A 21985-nucleotide genomic window follows, 5' to 3' on the forward strand; every position below is an offset into this window, starting at 1 on the left:
ATGGGATTAAAAAAGGGTTATTATGGGATTATATGAAATCACGTGTGTGAAACTTTTGAAAATTGTAAAGCATTGTTTCATTCAATAAAAAATAAAAAAGACTCAAGAAAAAAATGATACAAGGGACAGGAGAGAGGAGTTAGGAATAATTTATTATAAGATACTTGCATTAGCCACAAAATGGTATAGTGTTATTTAAAAGTGCTCCACAACAAGAGAAGCCACAGCAGTGAGAAGCCCGTGCACCACAGTGAAGAGTAGCCCCCCACTGCTGTACTAGAGAAAGCCTGAGCACAGCAATGAAGACCCAATGCAGCCAATAAATAAATATATATATATATGAAAATAAAACAGTAACAAATATGAATCCAATATAATATTGGTCCAACTATATCAATAATCACTTAAAAAAATTTTTTTTGGCCGCAAAGCACAGCTTGTGGGATTTTAGTTCCCCGACCAGGGATTGAACCCATGCCCTCAGCAGCGAAAGCGCAGGGTCCTAACCACTGGACCACCAGGGAATTCCCAAAAAATACAACCCAACTATATATCATCTACAAGAAACCCACTTTCAATATAAAAACACATATAGATGAAAAGTAAAGGCATGGTTGCTATGACATTAGAGCTTTAATGTTCTCACTATAACAACAACAAAATGGTAATTATGTGAAGCAAAGGATGTGTTCACTAACCTTATTGTAGTAATTATGTTGCAGTATATATGTGCATCAAATCATCACACTGTAAACCTTAAACTTACACAATGTTATATATCAATTATATGTTATAAAATTAGACGGAAAAAAAAGCAAGGGGATAGGGATGGAGAAAGATGCATTGGGTCGTCCAAAAGGTTCATTTGGTTTTTTCCATCAGATGGCTCTAGTACAAAGCATACTAACAGGCAAAAAAACACAGTCTGAAGAGACAGAGCAAGAACCAGATCCAGACTCAGTTGTGGCAGGCATGTTATAATTATCAGACTATGAATTTAAAACAACTATGATTAATAAGCTAAGGAACTACTGGAAAAAGTAGACAACGTGCAAGAACAGAGGGATAATGGACTTCCCTGGTGGTGCAGTGGTTAAGAATACACCTGCCAATGCAGGGGACACAGGTTCGATCCCTGCCGGGAAGATCCCACATGCCTCAGAGCAACTAAGCCCGTGAGCCACAACTAAGATCCCAGAAGCCGCGCGGAGTGGCTTGAAAACCTCTTACCATTCCCAAGTCAGGGATCCAGTGGGTCCAGTGCGGAATCGAAAGAAAATTTAGCACATGGCAAAGAAGTTCTACTGCGTCCAGAAGATTACAAGCGATCAGTAAATACTCGTTGACTAATTGCTTGTCACATTTTTGGAAATAATCAATCAGATTTAGGATAGAGACCCGGCCCACCGCTTTGATAGGTATTCGTACTACTGAACTACATTTCCCAGCATGCATCAGACTCACGGCGGTAGAGTTTTTTGGAAAAAGAAAAGACTACAACTCCCGGCATGCCGCGTCCCGGCGGAGTGGACTGTGTTGCTCCAACAAGCAGGGGTAAGGGCCTATCAGGGGGCGGGGCGGGGCTGGTCCGGGCACCACAGCCAGTTTGACGGAAGGAGCGGCGCGGCGGTGGCGGAGTAGAATGGAGGCGGCGGTGTTCGTCTTCTCTCTCCTTGACTGTTGCGCGCTTATCTTCCTCTCAGTGTACTTCGTATCCTTGCCTGAGGCGGGCGGAGGCCGACCTGGGGCCCTCCACCCGAGGGAGTAGGCTGGGGGTGGGCCTGGGTGGGGGCCAGGGCAGGTGCGAGGGAGCAAGGCAGGCGGCCGGCGGCCGGCGGCCGGCGCGGGTACCCTGGGCGCTGGCCCGGCCCGCCAGACCGATGTGGCGAGCCCGGGCGGGAGGAGGACCCCGACTGCTCAACTTCGCCCCTCACTCGGGGGTCCGAGCGGGCCTTTCTCTTGAAGCGCCCCGGCCCGGCCTGCCCGCCACAGCTCGCCCCTGTGACGCCCGGACCCGCTCTGCCCTGCGCGGGGGCTGGCACTTGGCCTCCTCTTGTGGTCCTCAGGAGAGAGGGGTCGCGGTTTTCCTCCTTTTGGGTCCTGGAGAGATCAGGGTTGTGGTTTTTCTTGCAGCTCCCTTAGGCCGGGCCCTTCGCCGGATGCTGGGGGTCCCGAGAACGACGGCTCACGTCCCAGGGGTGGTCGCTAGTGGACTGTCCCGCGCTGAGCTCGGCGGAGGCGATTTGGCGCCTCTTGTCATTCTCTGGACAACACCCCCGCTGCCCTCCCCTTTGTTCTCGCGGGTGTTGGAACTTGTAGCGACCTTTCACATCCAGGAGTTGATTCATTTCAAAAACGGGTGAAGTGTTTCCTTCGCGATGCCTTTTTGTAGGGAGTGTTGGGAAGGGTTTGTTTTAGAAACCAGCTGCAGCTGATTATTTCGGTTGCCCCTGTCGGTTGCAGACCTGTAAATTCAGTAACTATACACGTATTTTAGTTCTCAGTCGTTTATCAGCTTTTACACTTTTCTGTGTCGACCCATGTTTAAAACTTCCGTATTTTGTATCGCTGTTCCTGCTACAGTATTCATACTGTATTTTCCAGGCCAATAAATGGTCGTTGAACCTAGCACTCTAGAAGGCGTGTGGGCTACAACTCTACTCTCGAGGGAGCTTCTAGTCTTAGTTGTCACCCAACGATGCAACGCACAATCCAATTTTAAGTAATTAAATGTAAGCGAAGAAAAAACATGAGAAGCTCTGCGTTGTATTTTTTTCCCTTGGAAATTACATGTGTCCCTTTCTGACAGAATTAAACTGTTTGTTTGCCAGAGCATTCTGGCTTTAGGATGGTTGTACAGAGTATGTTTTCAGTGTGGCTTCATACTTTGTTGTGGCCTGGCAACTTGTTGAAGTGGGAAGGGACAAAACTTGGAATCAGGACTCCTTGCTCAGCTAGTTATTTGCTATGCACATTATTTCACCTCTCTAAGCCTCAGTTTTCTAATCTTTAAAATGGGGGAAAATGTTTACTTCCCAGATGGGTATGTGCACAATGAGGGCGTGTTAAGCACCTAGCAGCACAATGCCTACCCCATGGCCAATGTTTAGTAAATATTGCTCTGCCTTCCCTCCCTACCACGCATTGAACAGCAGTTTTTACTTTAACTGATGATTTCTGACGAGGAGAACCCTGAATTTTATTAGGCTTGGCGAGCTGACTGAAAGGGCAGCATCACTTAGGAAGTTTTGATGACCTACATCTCTCTTGTGGCATAAGGAACAGGAGCTTAAGTTCAGAGAAATGAGACTTGGATTTATCTTACTGCAGTTTGGAAAACTAGTCTTGATAATTTAAAATAGCGTTGGCTAGGGGATTTCCTGACGGTCCAGTGGTTAGGACTTGGTGCGCTCACTGCAGCGGGGCCCCGGGTTCCATCCCCGGTCAGGGAACTAAGATTCTGCAAGCCCGGCGGCACAGCCAAAAAATAAAAAAAGCCTTGGCTTATACCAGTTTATGTACATAGAAACATGTTAGGTGGAGTGTTGGACTTAGATATTAAGGTACATTCAGGATGTGTTTTGATGAAATTCAGCATATTGTATTATTGTATTTTGGGATAGTTGTACTAGCTTAATATTAGAGCCAAGAGGTGGAAAATCATCGGGTATACATTCTGTAGGGATAAGAGTTTTTCTGGACTTTGAACCAATAAAGAAACCTGCAGAGAAGGAAAGGGGTGGATATTCAAAATCAGATACAGGCAAGAGCAAAGGTGAAGAGAAAGGTGTGTTCATGGCATTTCTGGGTAATGGAGGAATAGGCCATCTGGAGCACAAGGTTGATTTTGGCGGCAGCAGGTCAGGTTTGGAAAGGCCAGATTAGATTAGATTTTGGAGGGTTTGAATGTTAAGGAGAGGAGGGCTTTCATTTTTAGCCTCTAGGCAATAGGGAGCCATTGAAAATTTTTGACATAAACAAAGTGGTGTATTATGAAGATAAGTCTGTAGAGTGGGTTGGAAACAGGAAAGATTGGAAGGTAAGAAACCATTAGGGAATGGGTTCATTTGGATCTGGAATGGGATACTAATTGTGGACAGGTGAAAGAGGAATTAATGTGAGTGGTGTTAAAAAGAAATGATTGATAGGACCTGGTAATGATTGATTCTGAGATATGAAACAGAAGGTAGAAATAACTTTCCATATTTTGAGCCTGGGCAAATGATGCTTGTGTCATTGACAGAAATAAACTGGAGGTGGAACTATTTGTGGAGAAAGTGATGCTTTTGGCTTTGACTGGGTTGAGGTGATAGGGGGACTATCCATATGGAAATGTATAGAATTTAGTTGAGAACATTTCTTTTTACCTATTTTATTGGACATTTTCGAACATAAAGGTAGAGAGAGTAGTGTAATAAACCCCATGTTTCTATTGCTCACCTTCAGTGATTTTCAACATTTTGCCGTTCTTTTTCATTTTTTTCCCAACTATTGTGGGGAGGCTGGGGGTGCATTTTAAAGTAAATACCACACATTCAATTGAAGACTTTTTATGTCTATCTGTCCCTCACATTTTTATTTGTAAGTTTATATTTTGTACTAAAACCCACTTTTTGTTTAAGTCCAGTATAATATATGTAAGTGGAAAGTTTGATTATAGAGAAAAATATTGGGAAAACAAACCATCTGTAATCCAACTTTCAAGACATAACCACTGCTAACATATGACCAAGCTGAGTTTATAGTTTTGTATCCTTTTTTTTTCATATCTTTAAGTCTTCAAAGACATTTTATGGATATATCATAAATAAACACTTTTTCTACTATTGGGAATTCAGGTTTATAACATTTAAACTGTTTATATAGGTCATATTTTCCATTTCTTTTGGCCACTGTTTGACATTTGAGGAATCCAGCTTGAATGTTCTGGTATGGGTCACATTAGAATTGTGCATAATAAGAGGATTATTTTGTGAAAATCACTTGCTGAAGGAACATAAATGAGAAAATTTAGTTGTCTAATAAATGAACTTTCAGGGAATAACTTAATCTTTTCAAGTCAAAAATCTAATTCTGCTTTGCAACTGGGATTGCTTTCTGAAACTTAAATAGTTGTTATAAAAGAAGTCTAATAATTCCTTATCTTGATTGTCAGATAATTACATTGTCTGATTTAGAATGTGATTACATTAATGCTAGATCATGTTGCTCAAAATTAAACAAGGTAAGACATCTCTTTCCTCATTTTCTGGCATTGAAGGCAGTTCTCCATTTTCTGTGTTAAAGATAATTACAGATAGTCAGCATATGTGTATTTGATATTCATTGGAATGTTTGTGGAACTACTGTGCTTTGCAATATTTTTAGATCATGAAACTATACCAGAAGACCTAACTTGAAATTTTGTTTCTTTACTCTGGAAAGAGGACCTTTTTGTGGCTCCTTGAGAAATGGAATTAGTTGATTTGTTTTAAGGCCATTAAATTTAAATTAAAATTTCTAGTAAATTATATTCCTCCTCTCCTCTCCTTCCTTCCTTCCTCCTTCTCTCCCTCCCTTCTTCTCTCCCTCCCTCCCTTCCTTCGCAATTGTCCAGAACATGGTTTAATACAGTGATAGATTTAAATAAAAGATTTTGTTTATCTGCTATGCTTTCAGAATTCTTTTTTTTTCTTGAGATATAATCGACATGTAACATTGCATTAGTTTCAGGCCTCCTCATCTTTATTTTTAATTTTTTAAAAATTGAAATTTAATTAATTTTAAACAAATTAAGTTCCTGCTGTGTGCCAGGCAGGGCCCTCTGCTTTTTTAAAAAATTGAAGTATGGTTGATTAGGCCTCCTCATCTTTAGAAGAATGATTTTACACTGATAGATAGATCCATCTAATAATATATATATATTTTCAGATGGATTGTATTTCTTTTTATATTTCTTGCTTACTCAGTATTTTAGGTGGGTATTTTGTGGGTTTTCTTTTACAAAAATACAAATAAACACGCAAAAAAAGGTTACCTGGATTCTTCTATTGAGAAAGTTCCTCCTTCAGTTTGAAGTTAAGTAGTGTTTTTTTAACGTTAATTTTTGTTTTTGTGAAAGTTATACTTGCATACAACTAAAGTCAGAGGTACTACAAAGCTTGTAGTGAAAAACAGCAATTCCTTCCTGACCCTTTTAAATCCTATCTGTCTTGCTTCTTAGGGGCAACTGATTTCAACACTTGAGCTGTTAATTTTTTTCTGATACTTATATTCATATTTCTCTATGTGCTTGCACTACTATTTCTTTTTCATTTTTTTTGGCCGTGGTGCGTGGCTTGCAGGATCTAAGTTCCCCAACCAGGGATTGAACCCAGGCCACGGCAGTGAATGCCCAGAATCGTAACCAGTAGGCCACCAGAGAACTCCCACTATTTCTTTTTTATAAATTTCTTTTTATTTATTTATTTATTTATTTATGGCTGTGTTGGGTCTTCGTTGCTGTGTGTGGGCTTTCTCTAGTTGTGGCAAGTGGGGGCTACTCTTCGTTGTGGTGCACGGGCTTGTCATTGCGGTGGCTTCTCGTTGCGGAGCACGGGCTCTAGGTGTGCGGGCTTCAGTAGTTGTGGCACGTGGGCTCAGTAGTTGTGGCTCACGGGCTCTAAAGTGCAGGCTCAGTAGTTGTGGCACACGGGCTTAGTTGCTCCGCGGCATGTGGGATCTTCCTGGACCAGGACTTGAACCCATGTCCCCTGCATTGGCAAGCGGATTCTTAACCACTGCGCCAGCAGGGAAGTCCCTCCCACTATTTCTTGATTTATCAGTTTTACATATTACCTATTGACTTCTGAGTCAATATGGCAGATTTAGTTCTTAGGTAGCCCCTTCTAAACATCTCTCCTATTTTTCCATTTTCTTTTTAAGTTTATATTCAATGTTTATATCATTATGATATACTATTATATTATATAAACATTTTTTATTGCCGAGCCTTATGGTAGACAGTGATCATATTTTTCTTTCCAATTTTTTTTTCTGCATAGCTTTGTCTTCTCAGATAACATCTTTTAAAGCCATTCAGTACTATTTTCTGCATGTTTCAAACATGCTAAAATAATCTGTCAGTTGTTTTTTTCTAGGTGACATTTCTCCTCAAGACCTACATCCTCTTGCTATAGTCTGGACTGGTTGCTCTTTAGGCCTGTTTCACAGCCTCCATCCTGGGACTCCTGGTTGGATCCCCTGATTCTTGGAAATCATGTCTTCCTTTCTCTTGGCTTACTACCTCGTTTTGCTGGAGTAGCTTCTTGAGATTTGGTACATGGGAATTAAATTTTGAGAACTTGCATGTTTGAAAATGTCTTATCCTTTCCCTTGATTGATAGGTTCTCTGAGTGTAGAATTCTAGGTTAGAAAAGATTTTTTTTTCAGAGTTTGCTTGGTCAAGGTCTTTTAACTTCTAGTGTTGTTCAAGTTGGGAAGTCTGGTGCCATTTTTATTTCTTATCGTCTTGATGGGATCTCTCTCTTCCCTCTCCTCCCACCCCTACCTCCATCCTCTCCAGAAGTTTTAGAATCTTAACCTTTATCCTTGGTTGGGTTTATTTATGGTAATCCTTGGTGTTTGGGAATTTTGCAGTGGTATACCTTTGTTTAGGCCTTTTTCACTCATTGTTTTGGGCATCTGAGAGGTTCTTTGAATCTGGGAAATTTTCTTCTACTTCTTTCTTTGATAATGTCTTCCCCTTCTATTTTCTCTCTTCTCTTTCAGTAACTTGGATTTGCTGGATAATTTATCTGCTGGATTGATCTCCCAGTTCTTCTTTTTCTTATTTTTGTCCCTTTGTCTTTTTTCTACCTTCTTGTTTTAAGATTTCCTCTGTTTTATCTTCTGAATTTTCTTGTATGTATATCATTTATGTCAAATTTTTAATTTCTAAGAGCTTTTTGTTCTCTTGGTTCATGCTTGACTCTCTTTGTTCTCAAGGATATTGATTATAGTAGTTTTGAAATTTCCTTCTGCTTCCTACATTATATCTGTTTTTTTCCAAGTTCCTTTCTCTTTGTTTTTCCCCCTTCTTTCATATTGAGGGCTTTCCTCAATTTCTGATACATGGCTATCTAGTCATACTTTAGGGTAAGGCACGAAAATACTCATTGGAAGCTCATTGGGTGGTCCAGGCTGTTGACTGACTGGTAGGTAAGACTTCACTGAGGGTAGTTGGTGTCTACCTTTTTTGGGGGTACCTGAAATAGCAGTTTTTTTGTAGGTGTTTTCTCTTGTGCCATTAAGTTACTCCAGAGAAGAATCTTTCAAACTCCTGCCTGGGTGAAATAAGCCTAGAGCTTCTTACCCCTAAGTTAGGGGAAGAACACATTATTAAGGAGGGAAGAGAAAGAGAACAGAGGGCTTGGTAGAAAGTTAGTATCCAAGTATAATAAGGTCAAGTACCACTTCCTGAAACGTTTGTTTTAGGTTTTTGTTTATGTAAACCAAAATGCAGCCCACAGTAAGAAATCCAAAGTTTGAAAGCTACTTCTATGTGGGTCTGATAGCATGGAGGGGAGTAGTAGTAACATCAGCTAACATTTATTGAGGGCTTACTTTTTTTTTTTTTTTACATCTTTATTGGAGTATAATTGCTTTACAATGGTGTGTTAGTTTCTGCTTTATAACAAAGTGAATCAGTTATACATATACATATGCTCCCATATCTCTTCCCTCTTGCGTCTCCCTCCCTCCCACCCTCCCTATCCCACCCCTCTAGGTGGTCACAAAGCACCGAGCTGATCTCCCTGTGCTATGCGGCTGTCCCCCACTAGCTATCTATTTTACGTTTGGTAGTATATATATGTCCATGCCACTCTCTCACTTCTGATGATATCTCATTGTAGTTTTGATTTGCATTTCTCTAATGATAATGATGTTGAGCATTCTTTCATGTGTTTGTTGGCAGTCTGTATATCTTCTTTGGAGAAATGTCTATTTAGGTCTTCTGCCCATTTTTGGATTGGGTTGTTTGTTTTTTTGATATTGAGCTGCATGAGCTGCTTATAAATTTTAGAGATTAATCCTTTGTCAGTTGCTTCATTTGCAAATACTTGTTCCCATTCTGAGGGTTGTCTTTTCGTCTTGTTTATGGTTTCCTCTGCTGTGCAAAAGCTTTGAAGTTTCATTAGGTCCCATTTGTTTATTTTTGTTTTTATTTCCATTTCTCTAGGAGGTGGGTCAAAAAGGATCTTGCTGTGATTTATGTCATAGAGTGTTCTGCCTATGTTTTCCTCTAAGAGTTTGATAGTTTCTGGCCTTACATTTAGGTCTTTAATCCATTTTGAGCTTATTTTTGTGTATGGTGTTAGGGAGTGATCTAATCTCATACTTTTACATGTACCTGTCCAGTTTTCCCAGCACCATTTATTGAAGAGGCTGTCCTTTCTCCACTGTACATTCCTGCCTCGTTTACCAAAGATAAGGTGACCATATGTGCGTGGGTTTGTCTCTGGGCTTTCTATCCTGTTCCACTGATCTATCTTTCAGAAGATAAGTATCAGAATGGCCATCATTAAAAAATCTAGAAACAATAAATGCTGGAGAGGGTGTGGAGAAAAGGGAACACTCTTGCACTGCTGGTGGGAATGTGAATTGAGTGCTTACTTTGTGTGTGGCTTACATATATTATTTTGTCTAATTCTCTGAAACAACCTCATGAGGTGTAAGTATTATCTCCATTTTACAGATGAGAAAGTCATGATTTAGAGAGGGTAGATAACTTCCTAAAATTGCACAGCTAATAAATAGGATAGAGCATGAGTTTTACTCCAGGTTTATCTGATTTTGCAGCTTACACATATTAGCATTATGTTAAATTGGTTACACTTTAAAAATGCATTTACATACTTAAAAATATTTTGGTTGATTGCAAATTAGGTTTAAGGCCCTTCTTCTTTGTTTATTAAGAAAAAGTGGGATATCCCTGGTGGTGCAGAGAATCCATCTGCCAATGCAGGGGACATGGGTTTGAGCCCTTGTCTGGGAAGATCCCACATGCTGCAGAGCAACTAAGCCCATGCACCACAACTACTGAGTCTGAGCGCTTCAGCCCGTGAGCCACAACTACTGAAGCCTAGAGCCTGTGCTCTGCAACAAGAGAAGCCACCCCAATGAGAAGCCCGTGCACTGCAACGAAGAGTAGCCCCTGCTCGCCGCAACTAGAGAAAGCCCATGCACAGCAACAAAGACCCAATGCAGCCAAAAAAAAAAAAAAACACGTATCTAAGGGAATTTCCTGGTGGTCCAGTGGTTAGGACTCCGTGCTTTCACTGCCCAGGGCATGGGTTCATTCCCTGGTTGGGGAAATAAGATCCTGCAGGCGTCGCAGAGTGACACCGTCCCCCCCAGGAAAAAAGAAAAAAATGTATCTGAAATCTAAATGCAAGAGACCTGGGACCAGTGTGTCTGGGCTTCTGTTATATAGCTCTGCCACTAAGTAGCTGTGTGACCTTGGGCAAGTTACTTAATCTCTCTTGAATTTTATTTTCCTCATTTCTATAAGTTGGGAGTGCCAGTTTGTGGCTCAATAAATACTAGCTATTAACTTCCATTAAAAGAAAAATCTCTACTCATAGGAGAGGAAAACTATTGGTGAATTGAGAACCTGCCACAATAGCTGTTGATATATGAGAACTATAATATTGCACAATAAACAAAGAACATAGATAAGGGCACTGGGTGCTATAAAGCCAATAGTCTGGGATTCTGTTATCCTGGTCCATTATCATATTTGTTTAACTTTGAGCTGATATTGTAAGCTGTTAAAGTACTTTTTTTTTTTGGTGGTTGTGGGATGATTTCCCTCAGGGTTCTGGAGCTTGGAAATGTTTAGGATCGGTATTCTGACCTGAAAGGCAGCATGTATGTGGATATAAACCATCCCAAATTAGAGTAAGAGGCTTTAGCACAGATATTGGAATAGAAAGTAAATAATACTCTATTTTTTCTCTAGTTGTCATTTGTACCTGCTTAGAGAATGAATCTGAATCTTTGCTTAGGGTTAAATGTAATTAAAGACTAAGTGCATCATTTTTAAGCTGTGTCCTGATTTATTTGCACTGGGTAAGCAGTGATAGCAGTATGCAAATCTGGGATATCCGAGCCTAAAAATAATATTGAAACACTAGCTTGGAAATTCTCTGTACTTTCTTTGATTTAATTTCAAGTAACATGTACATTCCGGAAGGACACAGCAGTGAGATGTAATACTGTGTTCTTCCCTTGCAGTGGGTAATTCCAGAATTGGTTGGCCATACTATTGTCACTGTATTAATGCTCATTTCATTGCACTGGTTCATCTTCCTTCTCAACTTGCCTGTTGCCACTTGGAATATATATCGGTGAGTACAGTTTGTTTATTTATACATATGAGTACTGGTAGCCTAAAGTTCACCCATTTAAACTATACTATCCAATATGTTTTTGGTATATTTATAGATGTAAGCAACCATCACCACAACGTATTTAAGAACATTTTCATCACCCCCAAAAGAAGCCCTATGTCCTTTAGAAGTCACTCCCCTCCCCCAGCTCTAGGCAACTGCTAGTCTCCTTTCTGTCTTTGTAAAATAACCTGTTCTGGACAGACATATCATTTAAAAGAGATCAATATGTGATCTTTTATGGCTTCTTTCACTTAGCATAATATTTTCAGGGTTCTTCCATGCCGTGTCATGTATCAGTACTTTATTCCTTTTTATTGTGGAATAATATTCCATTGTATGGCAATACTACATTTTGTTTATCCGTTTGCAATTAATGGGCATTTGAGTTTCCACTTTTTGCCTATTATAAATAATTCTATGAACATTCATGTGCATATTTTTTTTCATTAAAATTATTCTTTTAATTTACCAAAATGCAATGTGATCGTGTCTTTTTTTTATTATTAACATCTTTATTGGAGTATAATTGCTCTACAATGGTGTGTTAGTTTCTGCTTTATAACAAAGTGAATCAGCCATACATATACATATATCCCCATATCTACTCCCTCCTGCGTCTCCCTCCCACCCTCCCTATCCCACCCCTCTAGGTGGACACAAAGCACCCAGCTCATCTCCCTGTGCTATGCAGCTGCTTCTCACTAGCTATCTATTTTACATTTGGTAGTGTATATATGTCAATGCCACTCTCTCACTTCATCCCAGCTTACCCTTCCCCCTCCCCATGTCCTCAAGTCCATTCTCTACGTCTGCATCTTTATTCCTGTCCTGCCCCTGTCCCTGCCCAGGGAATTTTTTTCTTTCTTAAGATTCCATATATATGTGTTAGCATATGGTATTTGTTTTTCTCTTTCTGACTTACTTTACTCTGTATGACAGACTCTAGGTCCATCCGCCTCACTACAAATAACTCAATTTCGTTTCTTTTTATGGTTGAGTAATATTCCATTGTATGTATGTGCCACATCTTCTTTATCCATTCATCTGTTGATGGACACTTAGGTTGCTTACATGTCCTGGCTATTGTAAATAGAGCTGCAATGAACATTGTGGTACATGACTCTTTCTGAATTATGGTTTTCTCAGGGTATATGCCCAGTGGTGGGATTGCTGGGTCATATCGTAGTTCTATTTTTAGTTTTTTAAGGAACCTCCATACTGTTCTCCATAGTGGCTGTATCAATTTACATTCCCATCAACAGTGCAAGAGGGTTCCCTTTTCTCCACACCCTCTCCAGCATTTATTGTTCGTAGATTTTTTGATGAAGGCCATTCTGACCAGTGTGAGGTAATATCTCATTGTAGTTTTGCTTTGCATTTCTCTAATGATTAGTGATGTAGAGCATCCTTTCACGTTCATGTGCATATTTTTGTGTGGACATATATTTTCATTTCTTTTAGGAGTGGAATTGCTGGGTCATATGGTATAACTCTATGGTTTGACCTTTTGAGGAACTACCTGAGTGTTCAAAAGCAGCTGCACTATTTTACGTTTCCACCAACTGTGTATGAAGGTTACAGTTTCTCCACATCCCTGCCAACACTTTTTGTTGTGTCTTTTTTATTTTAGCTGTCTTATTGAATGTGAAGTGGTATCTCATTGTGGTTTCGATTTACATTCCCTAGTGACTAATGATGTTGAGTACTTTTTAATGTGCTTATTAGCCATTCATATATCTTTCTTGCTCTATATGTTTTTAATTAATTTCTTTTTTATTGAATTATAGTTCATGTACAATATTATATGTTACAGGTGTGCAGTATGGTGATTCACAATTTTTAGAGGTTATACTCCATTTATAGCTATTATAGAATATTGGTTATATTCTGTGTTGTACAGTATATCCTTGTAGCTTATTTTATACATTTGCTGCATATGTTTTTGATTAGCTAAGTTGACATGATATAAATTATGCTTTGGGAAGATTTTTCTGGAAGGATTATGTAGTATTGATTGGATGGAAAAGAGGCAGGAGGTAGGGAAACCAGTTCAGAGACGGGGGTGAGATAATATAGTACTGGAATAGAGTTGTGATAGTGGGAATGAAAAAGATAGGGCTAGGGCTTCCCTGGTGGCGCAGTGGTTGAGAGTCCGCCTGCCGATGCAGGGGACATGGGTTCGTGCCCCGGTCCAGGAAGATCCCACATGCCGTGGAGCGGCTCGGCCCACGAGCCATGGCTGCTGAGCCTGCGCGTCTGGAGCCTGTGCTCCGCAACGTGAGAGGCCACAACAGTGAGAGGCCCGCGTACCGAAAAAAAAACAAACAACAAGATAGGGCTATATAAGTGGTGATAGGAAGGAAGAATGGACAAGAGTTTAACCTATTGCCTATGAAAGATGAAGAGAGAAGTCAGAATTGAGTAAGAGAAAGTTTTTAAGGACTACTGAGGAAGTGGTGACACTCCTGTTAGATAAGCTAGCAGAGAAGGATAAGACTCTTTGAGACTACAGATGGTCCTCGATTTACAATAGTTTGACTTTTGATTTTTCAACTTCATGATGGTGTGAAAATGATACACATTTCAGTATAAACCGTATTTCGAATTTTGAATTTTGATCTGTTTCTGGACTAGCGATATGCGGTACGAAACTTTCTTGTAATGTTATAAAATAGGCTTTGTATTAGACGATTTTGCCCAACTGTAGGCTAATGTAAGTGTTCTGAGCATGTTTAAGGTAGGCTAGGCTAAGCTGTGATGTTCGGTAGGTTAGGTGTGTTAATTGCATTTTCAATTTTTGATGGGTTTATCATGATATAATACCATTGTAAATCGAGGAAAATAGGTATTGAGTTGAGATGCTATCCAGATATTCATTTGTAAATACCATATTTACCGTTTATTCAGCCATAGATGGGCTACTAGGATTGGGGGGAGAATTTAGATTTGTGAAACTCAGAGAGCCATTTGCATTTCAAAGAAGTCATAATTGAGAAACCAAATGTGTGGCGAGAGTGAGGAACCCAAAGTTGGACTAGAGAAGCTTGGACATGCGAGAAGGAAGAGGTCATGATCAGTGCTAGGTTAGGACATGCATGCTGTGCAGATGGCACAGTTGGGATGCAGAAGCCTAGACGCTTAAACTCACTGATCCTCTCAAAGTAACCCAATTTTCTTATTTGTAAAAGGAATCATTTGGGGAAGAAGGAGAAGATTATCATATGTAATACTATATACACAGTGGTATTTAATAAATATGAAATGTTATGTGTTATCTCAAGAGGCCCAAAGACTCCACAGCGTGTTAAACACAGTATCTTGAAGATTCTTTTTTAAGTTTGAGTCTGAGTCTGTGTGAGCACTGAGTTGAATTGGTCTGGATATGGAACTCGGTGTGTGCTTACTGTGCCCTTTAGGTTCCGTATTGTCTTTGTAGCCCTGTTCTCATTCCCTCACTGTGGTCATACCTCCATCACTATAAAATGTACATCTCTTATTTGTCAAAATATTATTATTTAACTTAATATTTACATAAAAATTAATTTAAAATAAAATTTATATTTTAATTAAATGTAATCTGTACTTTTCAAGTGTCATGTAAAGTTAGGCACTGCGTTTGCATCTGAACTCTCCATTTACTGTCTTAACTGAAGAGTTTTATTTTACCACAGTAGCATTTATTCGAAATCATTTCTGCCTTCTTTAAATTGCTCTTTTCAAGTAGGTACCGTTTATTAACCATGCAGATTGAGACATATCTGTTGATCAGCAGGAGCACCAAACATGAGGATTCTATTTGGGATATAGAATCTCTCTTTTTAGTATCATCTGTGAAATGGGAATAATTATGTTTGACACAAAGATGGAAGTGTTAAACACAAAGACAACTTGCAGAGATGTTGTGAAGGTGAAGAGAATTGCATTAATTAAGTTAGAACCTTGTAGATAAAGAAGTTTCTAAGAACTTGATAAAGTTGGTTTGGTTTTGGGGCCCCCTTCACTTGTGTCTCATGGAAGACAGCTATAGGTATTACCGATTCAGTAGTTTTCTACAGAAGATGGGTAAAAGGGTCTCAGTGCATAAAATATCCTTCTCTAGAGTGTTAATGTATTTGTTTCAGAGGGCAGAAATTACACCTAAAATTAATAGTATTGTATTTTCAAAGGAAGACTAAGGCATGGCCTGTGACATCATTATAATACCTTGTCCATATTTGGTCATATAAGGCGGCTATGATTGGTTCATTTTTGAAGGTTGATTATTACTGGTTTACTTATTTTTGAATATTTATGCTGATGATTTGATTTTCCTTCTAATGTGTGTGCATCCTTTAATTTACCAGGTTCATTATGGTGCCAAGTGGTAACATGGGAGTGTTTGATCCAACAGAAATACACAATCGAGGGCAGCTGAAGTCACACATGAAAGAAGCCATGATCAAGCTTGGTTTCCACCTGCTCTGTTTCTTCATGTATCTTTATAGGTGAGTTTACAGTCCTGGCGTTTTCCTGGATGCCATATGCTTTTGACGGGTGAGGTATTACTATACCGTAGGATTTTGTATTAACATTGCAGAGCTTTTGGGGATTATGTGAATTTCTTGTGGCTGTGTAGATTTTTTATGTCATGTCATTGAATCAGGATTCCATTCTGTCTGACCTGGAGTAGAGTTACTCTGTGTTATTAGTTACTCCTTAGCTGTTGAGGCTATCAACATGCTTTAAACTGTCTTTGCTGTTCTTTCGCTCCCCTGGTATCCAGCTGTGAGGTCTCACTGCCTGTTATAAACATTACTATATGTACCCCCAGAGAGTTTCCCACTCCTGGGTCTTCGGGGGACCAGAGCACTGGCAGCAGCTCTCAACAACTTATATCCACGTTGGGCTGATCTTTCTTGGCATTAAGGAATTTAGGTGTGATGCCTTTTCTCCGGGATGCAAGTGGTCTGTTCGGGTAAAATTTCATCAGTCTTCCAGTTAGATTGGAAGTAAGAATTAATATGAAGGATTGGCTATCAGACACTGGAAGCCTCACGCAGTCCTGTTTAAACTTACATTTATTACCTTAAGTTTTAGAGATAACATGCCACCTTTTCCTTTACCCATTATAGACCCATAGAGTGCAGCAAAGAAGAGAAAAAAATTGTCATGTGTGTATGATTTGATTAAGCCTTTAAGAGGCTAAAAGTCAAGCTTTTGTATCCAAGCTTAATTGTATCATTCCTGTTTTTAACTGAGGTAAATTTTAATTTTCACATGGGCATGAGACAAGTAGGAAAAAACTTGTACTGAACTAAACTTCTGTCACTCAAAAAAGTCCTAATAATTAGAAACTGTACAAAGATAAGAGTTTTAAAAACCTGCTATTTTGTCTGAAATAGCTTAGAAGTCAGAGCCATTTTAGCCTCTGCCTGAAAAAGCAGGCTTCCTAAATCCTTTTGCTATGCTAATTCCACACACAGATTAGATTGAAATTAGAGTTTAGGTGGTTTCCTTTTGACTATTTATCATATTTGCTTTTCTGTATTTTAAAAAATAGGACAGAAAAACCACACTAATAACATTTCTGGTTCTCATACCTCATTGCTAACGTGCTTAATTTTTAATCCTAGCATTAAAGATGGAGAATAAAGAGCAAAATTTAACATGAAGAATACAATGATACACCTATTCTTATTCTTATTATTTTTTTTTTGTGGTATGCGGACCTCTCACTGTTGTGGCCTCTCCCTTTGTGGGGCACAGGCTCCGGATGCGCAGGCTCAGTGGCCATGGCTCACGAGCCCAGCCGCTCTGTGGCATGTGGGATCTTCCCAGACCGAGGCACGAACCCATGTCCCCTGCATCGGCAGGCGGACTCCCAACCACTGCGCCACCAGGGAAGCCCTATTCTTATTTTTATTACTTTTCAAAGTCAAACCATATGAAGGTATCTTTACCATCATATATGTTCCCTTCTATTTGTCGGAGACAAAAAGCAAGGTGGTTATCCTTTCTTCATCCTTCTCTCCCCTCCAGGTTTTATGCTTTGGAGAATAAACTAGAGTGGACATCCCCTAGGTCTTGATAACATGAGCTTCTTGAGACATCTGGGAGCAAAGCTAATGTAGTCACACTTTTGGGTGTAAATGTAGGATTAGGGAGCAGTATCTTGCTTAGTAAGACCCAAAGTCTTAGGATTTAAAAATGGACAAGTGTTTCTTACCTCTCAGTTGTTGAATTTAAAGCAGTGGGAAGATGGACTGAAGACTGGGGATTGGAGGAATCAGGAAGCAATTTTGGGGCAGGTTTAAGGTATGGTTCTTTACAATGAAATAAAAGATAGGCAACCAGTATAACTGGTTTGCCTGAGTAGCTGCATTGCTCACTGGATGCATCCTTTCTTTTTCTTTCTTTTCCCTTCCCTTCTCAGCTTGTCATTTTTAGCCATGTTGCTATTTCCTTCCCCCTTGGCGTTCCTTGTAGCTCAAGGGATCAGGATGGAAGAGTAATCGCAGATGTTCTTGTAACACTTTTCTCTTAGCTTTGGTTGCTGTTTTTAAAAAGTGTTTACTATTCTAAATCATCCGATTTCTAATGTAGGGATTTATGCTGCTCCTTCTGTATCGCCTGCTACCACTTGTATGGTGCCTTGCACATAGCAGACATTCAGCGTTTGTTAAATAGAATTAAAGGAAAAAATTCCCATCTTCTTTGGAGATTGGTGGAATCTATGCCTTTGGTGTTTGGTTAGGTGCCAGCCTGGTGTAATCTACCACTCCCTCACTGTGTGACCTGGGGCAAGTTTCTTACCCTCTCTGTGCCTCAATTTCTTCATCTGAAAATGGGATAATAATAGTACCTGCCTTATGGGCTTGTGATGTGGATTAAATGAGATAATGCACATAAAGCACTTTGGTTTGTGCTGACCTCTTGTAAGCTCTAACAAAGTGTTCAAAAATATTGGTTACTACCATTAATTTGTGCTGTGCACTGTGTACCCTTAGTTTGTTTAAATTTGGACAACGCATCACTTATACCATTAGTAGTATAAGGGTATTTCTGTGTTTTAGTCATTTGCTCTCAGCATAGCAAGGCTGATTTCAGTAAAAAAATGATAGTCTTCTTACTCTTGTTAAGTGTGGTGGTTTTAACAGAGTATTTACTGAGTGACCGCCATGTGTCAAAGACACTGTGTAAGGCACTGCGTGTGACACAAAAGGAGCAGCGCAGAATCCCTGTGTCAAAGCTGGGAGCCTGCTGATTGCAGCACGCGGGTGTCATCCTGGAGAATGAAAGTGGGTATGAGCTGAGGTGTGCAGGAAGAGGCAGGGCAACGGCCCTGGGCCGAGAGGCTGGCTTCCCAGAGGCCGTGCTGGAGCCTGATGGAGCCTGCTGGATCCTGAAGTCTGAGAGGAAGTTACTGGGTTGATGGGGGATGAGAGGAGGGGTTCCAGGGGCAGGAACAACATGTGCAAAGATCTCCATGGAGAATTAAAGTTTTTTCCTAGACACAGCTTGTTTTCTCTAAGCTAGAGCCCAGCAGTGCTTTTAGGTTATGCTCCCTACCGCCACCTCTACCCCGGTTTTCTTTCTTTCTTTCTTTTTTTTTTTTCTTTTAGTGAAAACATTAGGGCCTTTTGATGTCCTAATATAGATATTCTTTCCTTTAGGTGTAAATGATTGCTTTTGCTTTTTACTTAAATGAGTGTTCCTTGCTGAGCCTTAGGGATGCAAGTCTGGACAGACCAGACTCTGTAGGAACATTCCTAAGGAAACATTAGTAACATTAATTTCTTCTCTCCACAGTATGATTTTAGCTTTGATAAATGACTGAAGCTGGAGAAGCCGTAGTTGAAGTCAGCCCACACTACAGTGCACAGTTGAGGAGCCAGAGACGACTTAAATCATCCTTAGAACCATGACCATAGCAGTATATTTTTTCCTCTTTGAACAAAAAATATTTTTGCTGTATTTTTACCATATAAAGTATTTAAAAAACATGAATTGAGTTTTTGTAGCTTTCTGGTTCTCAACTTTAGCCTGCACCCCCAACATGTGAAGGTGTTTTTCATCATCTGTATGTTGAAGATAGTTATTTGTATGTAGGAATAGGACTGTCATTCCAGCCTTGCATGCCAAAGAAATAGAGGACACGCTTTAAAGGGAAAATGTAATAGATGAGCAAAGTGGCTCTTCAGGTCTACTGAGAAGTCAGAGTACAAAGCGATACTGTTAGTCTGGGCAAAGGAAGAAAGAAACTAAACTACCCTTTTGTCTACATTGCGGCAGCTTCCTGTATTTAATATGGTTTACAGATTTATGGGGCTGTAAGCCAAATGTCTTTTCACAAGAATGTTAACAGAAAATGACATTTCAAAAAATAATATTTCTTTGCTGAATCTGTGAACCCTTATAAGCCATTACACATACGATGTAATTCCTGCTTATAGAAAGGAAAATAAACCAAAAAAGCAAAACTTTATCAAGAGCTTTCATTTAAAAGCCGCTGCCTCCACAATCGCCCTCAAACCCATATACTCCCACTGGCCCTTGCTGCGTCTTGGTTTTGCATTCTCATTGGTCCAGTTGTATTTGATCTGTCCGATATATTTTTTAATGGGTTTGGAGAGGTGATTTGGTAGAAGATGCCCATCAGATCAGAAGCAGGAGTAGCCAGTCATTCGGTGTCGGTGAAACTGAGCCTGTCAGCGCTGTTTGGGGCCTGATTAACCGTAGCACTCCTGTCCTGCTGCGCTGACCACTGTCCATTTCATGGACATAGCAGTATCCGACCAGACTTGATTCCTTGGAGGTATATTTGTCAATTCTTGCAGTTGTTGAGGGCACTTAACCTCTTGGGCTCTGTTTGCTGGGTAAAGTGAACCTGGCAGTTCATTCTCAGTGCTCGTTTGTGTTTTAATGTGGCCATCTTAGGCGCTGGCATTTAGGCAAAACATGGCTGAGTCCAAAGAGGTTATTCACTCTGTTGAGGCAGAATTGCATAGTCACATAAGGTGTGTGGTCACCAGATATCAAATGTTGCATGTCCTTTCGGCCCTGGATTGGGTCTAGCCTTGGCAGAAGCCGGAGAGGCACTAAGCAAAACTCCCTATTTGGATAGACCCACATTTTGAGGATGGTGGTATACCCTGGCCACACGTGAAAGGAAGGGTGAAATGGTAGGCAAAGTAAACTTGGTTCTGTTGGCCTCTTTCGAGCTTCAAAAATTGCTCCTTGGGGGTATCTTGTTTTTCTTCCAGGCAAAGAGCCAAGAAGCTGTAACATAGAAGTTAGTTTGATGCATCTCTCTTACCCTTTCCTTCTTAGGCACCTTCCTCTATTTAAAAAAAGAAAAACAGTCACTTAACTCTGACTTTATCCCTAACTTCCAGTGCCTCTAAATGTTCTGCTCAAGCTTTGAAAGCAATGAAGCTGTTGGAGAACTTAAATCCTTAGAACTGAGAGATAAACAAGCTACTTCAGGAAGCTCAAAGGTGGTGGAGGACTGTTGACCAAAATGTTTTATCTTCTCATTCTTCTTTTTTTAAAAAATTGAAATTTTCACAATATTGTGTTAGTTTCAGATGTACAGCATAGTGATTCAATTATTTTTTTCAGATTATATTCCATTATAGGTTATTACAAGGTCTGGAATATACAAGTATTCTTAGTAACCAAAATAGAAACCTGTGTAGTTGAGAGCATCTGGCTGTCAGTTTACATACCATCAGGCACGTCTGTTGGTGAGGCTGAGCAGATCAGAAAGGTGCCTTGTTTATAACGAAAGACAGGAGCTCTTTACTTCTGAAACATTAACAGTGGTTAAAAACAAAACCACCTTTCTTGTATTGCTTGTCTGTAATCAAAGGCAGGAAAGGGGGTAACTCTAGTTTTTTGTTTGGATTTTTTAGGGGCCCTTCTACAAATTATGAAAAGAGGGAAAAAGCACTGACTTTAAAAGCTGTGGTTAAGATGCCGAAGATTAATCTTCTGTGCTTTTAACTGATTGGAGAGTTGCAGAGACCCTTAGAGATCATTTGGTCTAACTTCATCTTAGACATCTGGAATCCTCCTGGCTAGTCCAGTGTTCTCTCCCTTATCACTTCTCGTCCCTGTCCATCTGTGAAGGTAGTACCCTGGGCCCAGCCAGTGCAGACTACTATGGCATGCTCCTGGATGCAGAATATTTTTATCTGTGTATTCTGTCATTTTCCTTTGACCTTTTCCTTTCATCCCTTCAGTGGTTAGCAGGTGCACTTGCTAATCACTGGACTCAGCTGAGAGAGCCGAGGAAGAAAGATCTAAGGTGCAGCTTGGTTCATCAAAGCCTGACAGCCACCTTTTCATGCCACACAGATGACAATGGAATAATAATCCAAATCTGCTTCCTCTCATCTGAGCTCACTTTGAATTTGAGGGATAAGAAAGCTCCCCATGGAACTTTTTCTTCTGTGGCACTTACCACTTTCTATCTGGTGTTACGGTTGTTTGTATGCAGTTAATCTCTCCTACTAGACTGTACACTCCTGGAGGGCAGAGTATCCTCTTATTCATATTTGTATCATTTTCCTATTGCTCCTGGCACCTAA

General features: G+C 40.1%; 1 protein-coding gene across 4 annotated transcripts; it reads left to right on the forward strand.

Annotated features, from left to right (window-relative positions):
* The first annotated feature begins 1558 nt into the window (after positions 1-1558).
* CNIH4 (cornichon family member 4) lies at positions 1559-19400 on the forward strand. Of its 4 annotated transcripts, XM_027122293.1 has the most exons (6): positions 1559-1711; positions 5156-5224; positions 11257-11369; positions 15758-15898; positions 17642-17708; positions 19203-19400. In XM_027122293.1, the coding sequence occupies exons 1-5, from the start codon at positions 1643-1645 to the stop codon at positions 17658-17660; spliced, it is 411 nt and encodes a 136-aa protein (XP_026978094.1). In that variant the 5' UTR covers positions 1559-1642; the 3' UTR covers positions 17661-17708; positions 19203-19400. The 4 variants fall into 4 exon arrangements, with proteins under 4 accessions (XP_026978094.1, XP_026978093.1, XP_026978096.1 ...); XM_027122292.1 differs by lacking the exon at positions 17642-17708; XM_027122295.1 differs by lacking the exons at positions 17642-17708; positions 19203-19400 and having other exon boundaries at positions 1563-1711; positions 15805-15898.
* Positions 19401-21985: the final 2585 nt, after the last annotated feature.

The sequence above is a fragment of the Aethalodelphis obliquidens genome, unplaced genomic scaffold, assembly GCF_003676395.1.
Source record: "Aethalodelphis obliquidens isolate GAN/ISIS:26980383/991018 unplaced genomic scaffold, ASM367639v1 scaffold24, whole genome shotgun sequence".
In the NCBI taxonomy this organism is placed as follows: Eukaryota; Metazoa; Chordata; class Mammalia; order Artiodactyla; family Delphinidae; genus Aethalodelphis; species Aethalodelphis obliquidens.

Bases quoted from the DNA above. Each gene is read 5' to 3' on its own strand.
- CNIH4 (XM_027122292.1), top strand. From the start codon at position 1,643: ATGGAGGCGGCGGTGTTCGTCTTCTCTCTCCTTGACTGTTGCGCGCTT. The intron at 1,712-5,155 runs GTATCCTTGCCT...CTTGATTGTCAG, and splicing joins TCTTCCTCTCAGTGTACTTC to ATAATTACATTGTCTGATTT. The intron at 5,225-11,256 runs GTAAGACATCTC...CTTCCCTTGCAG, and splicing joins GTTGCTCAAAATTAAACAAG to TGGGTAATTCCAGAATTGGT.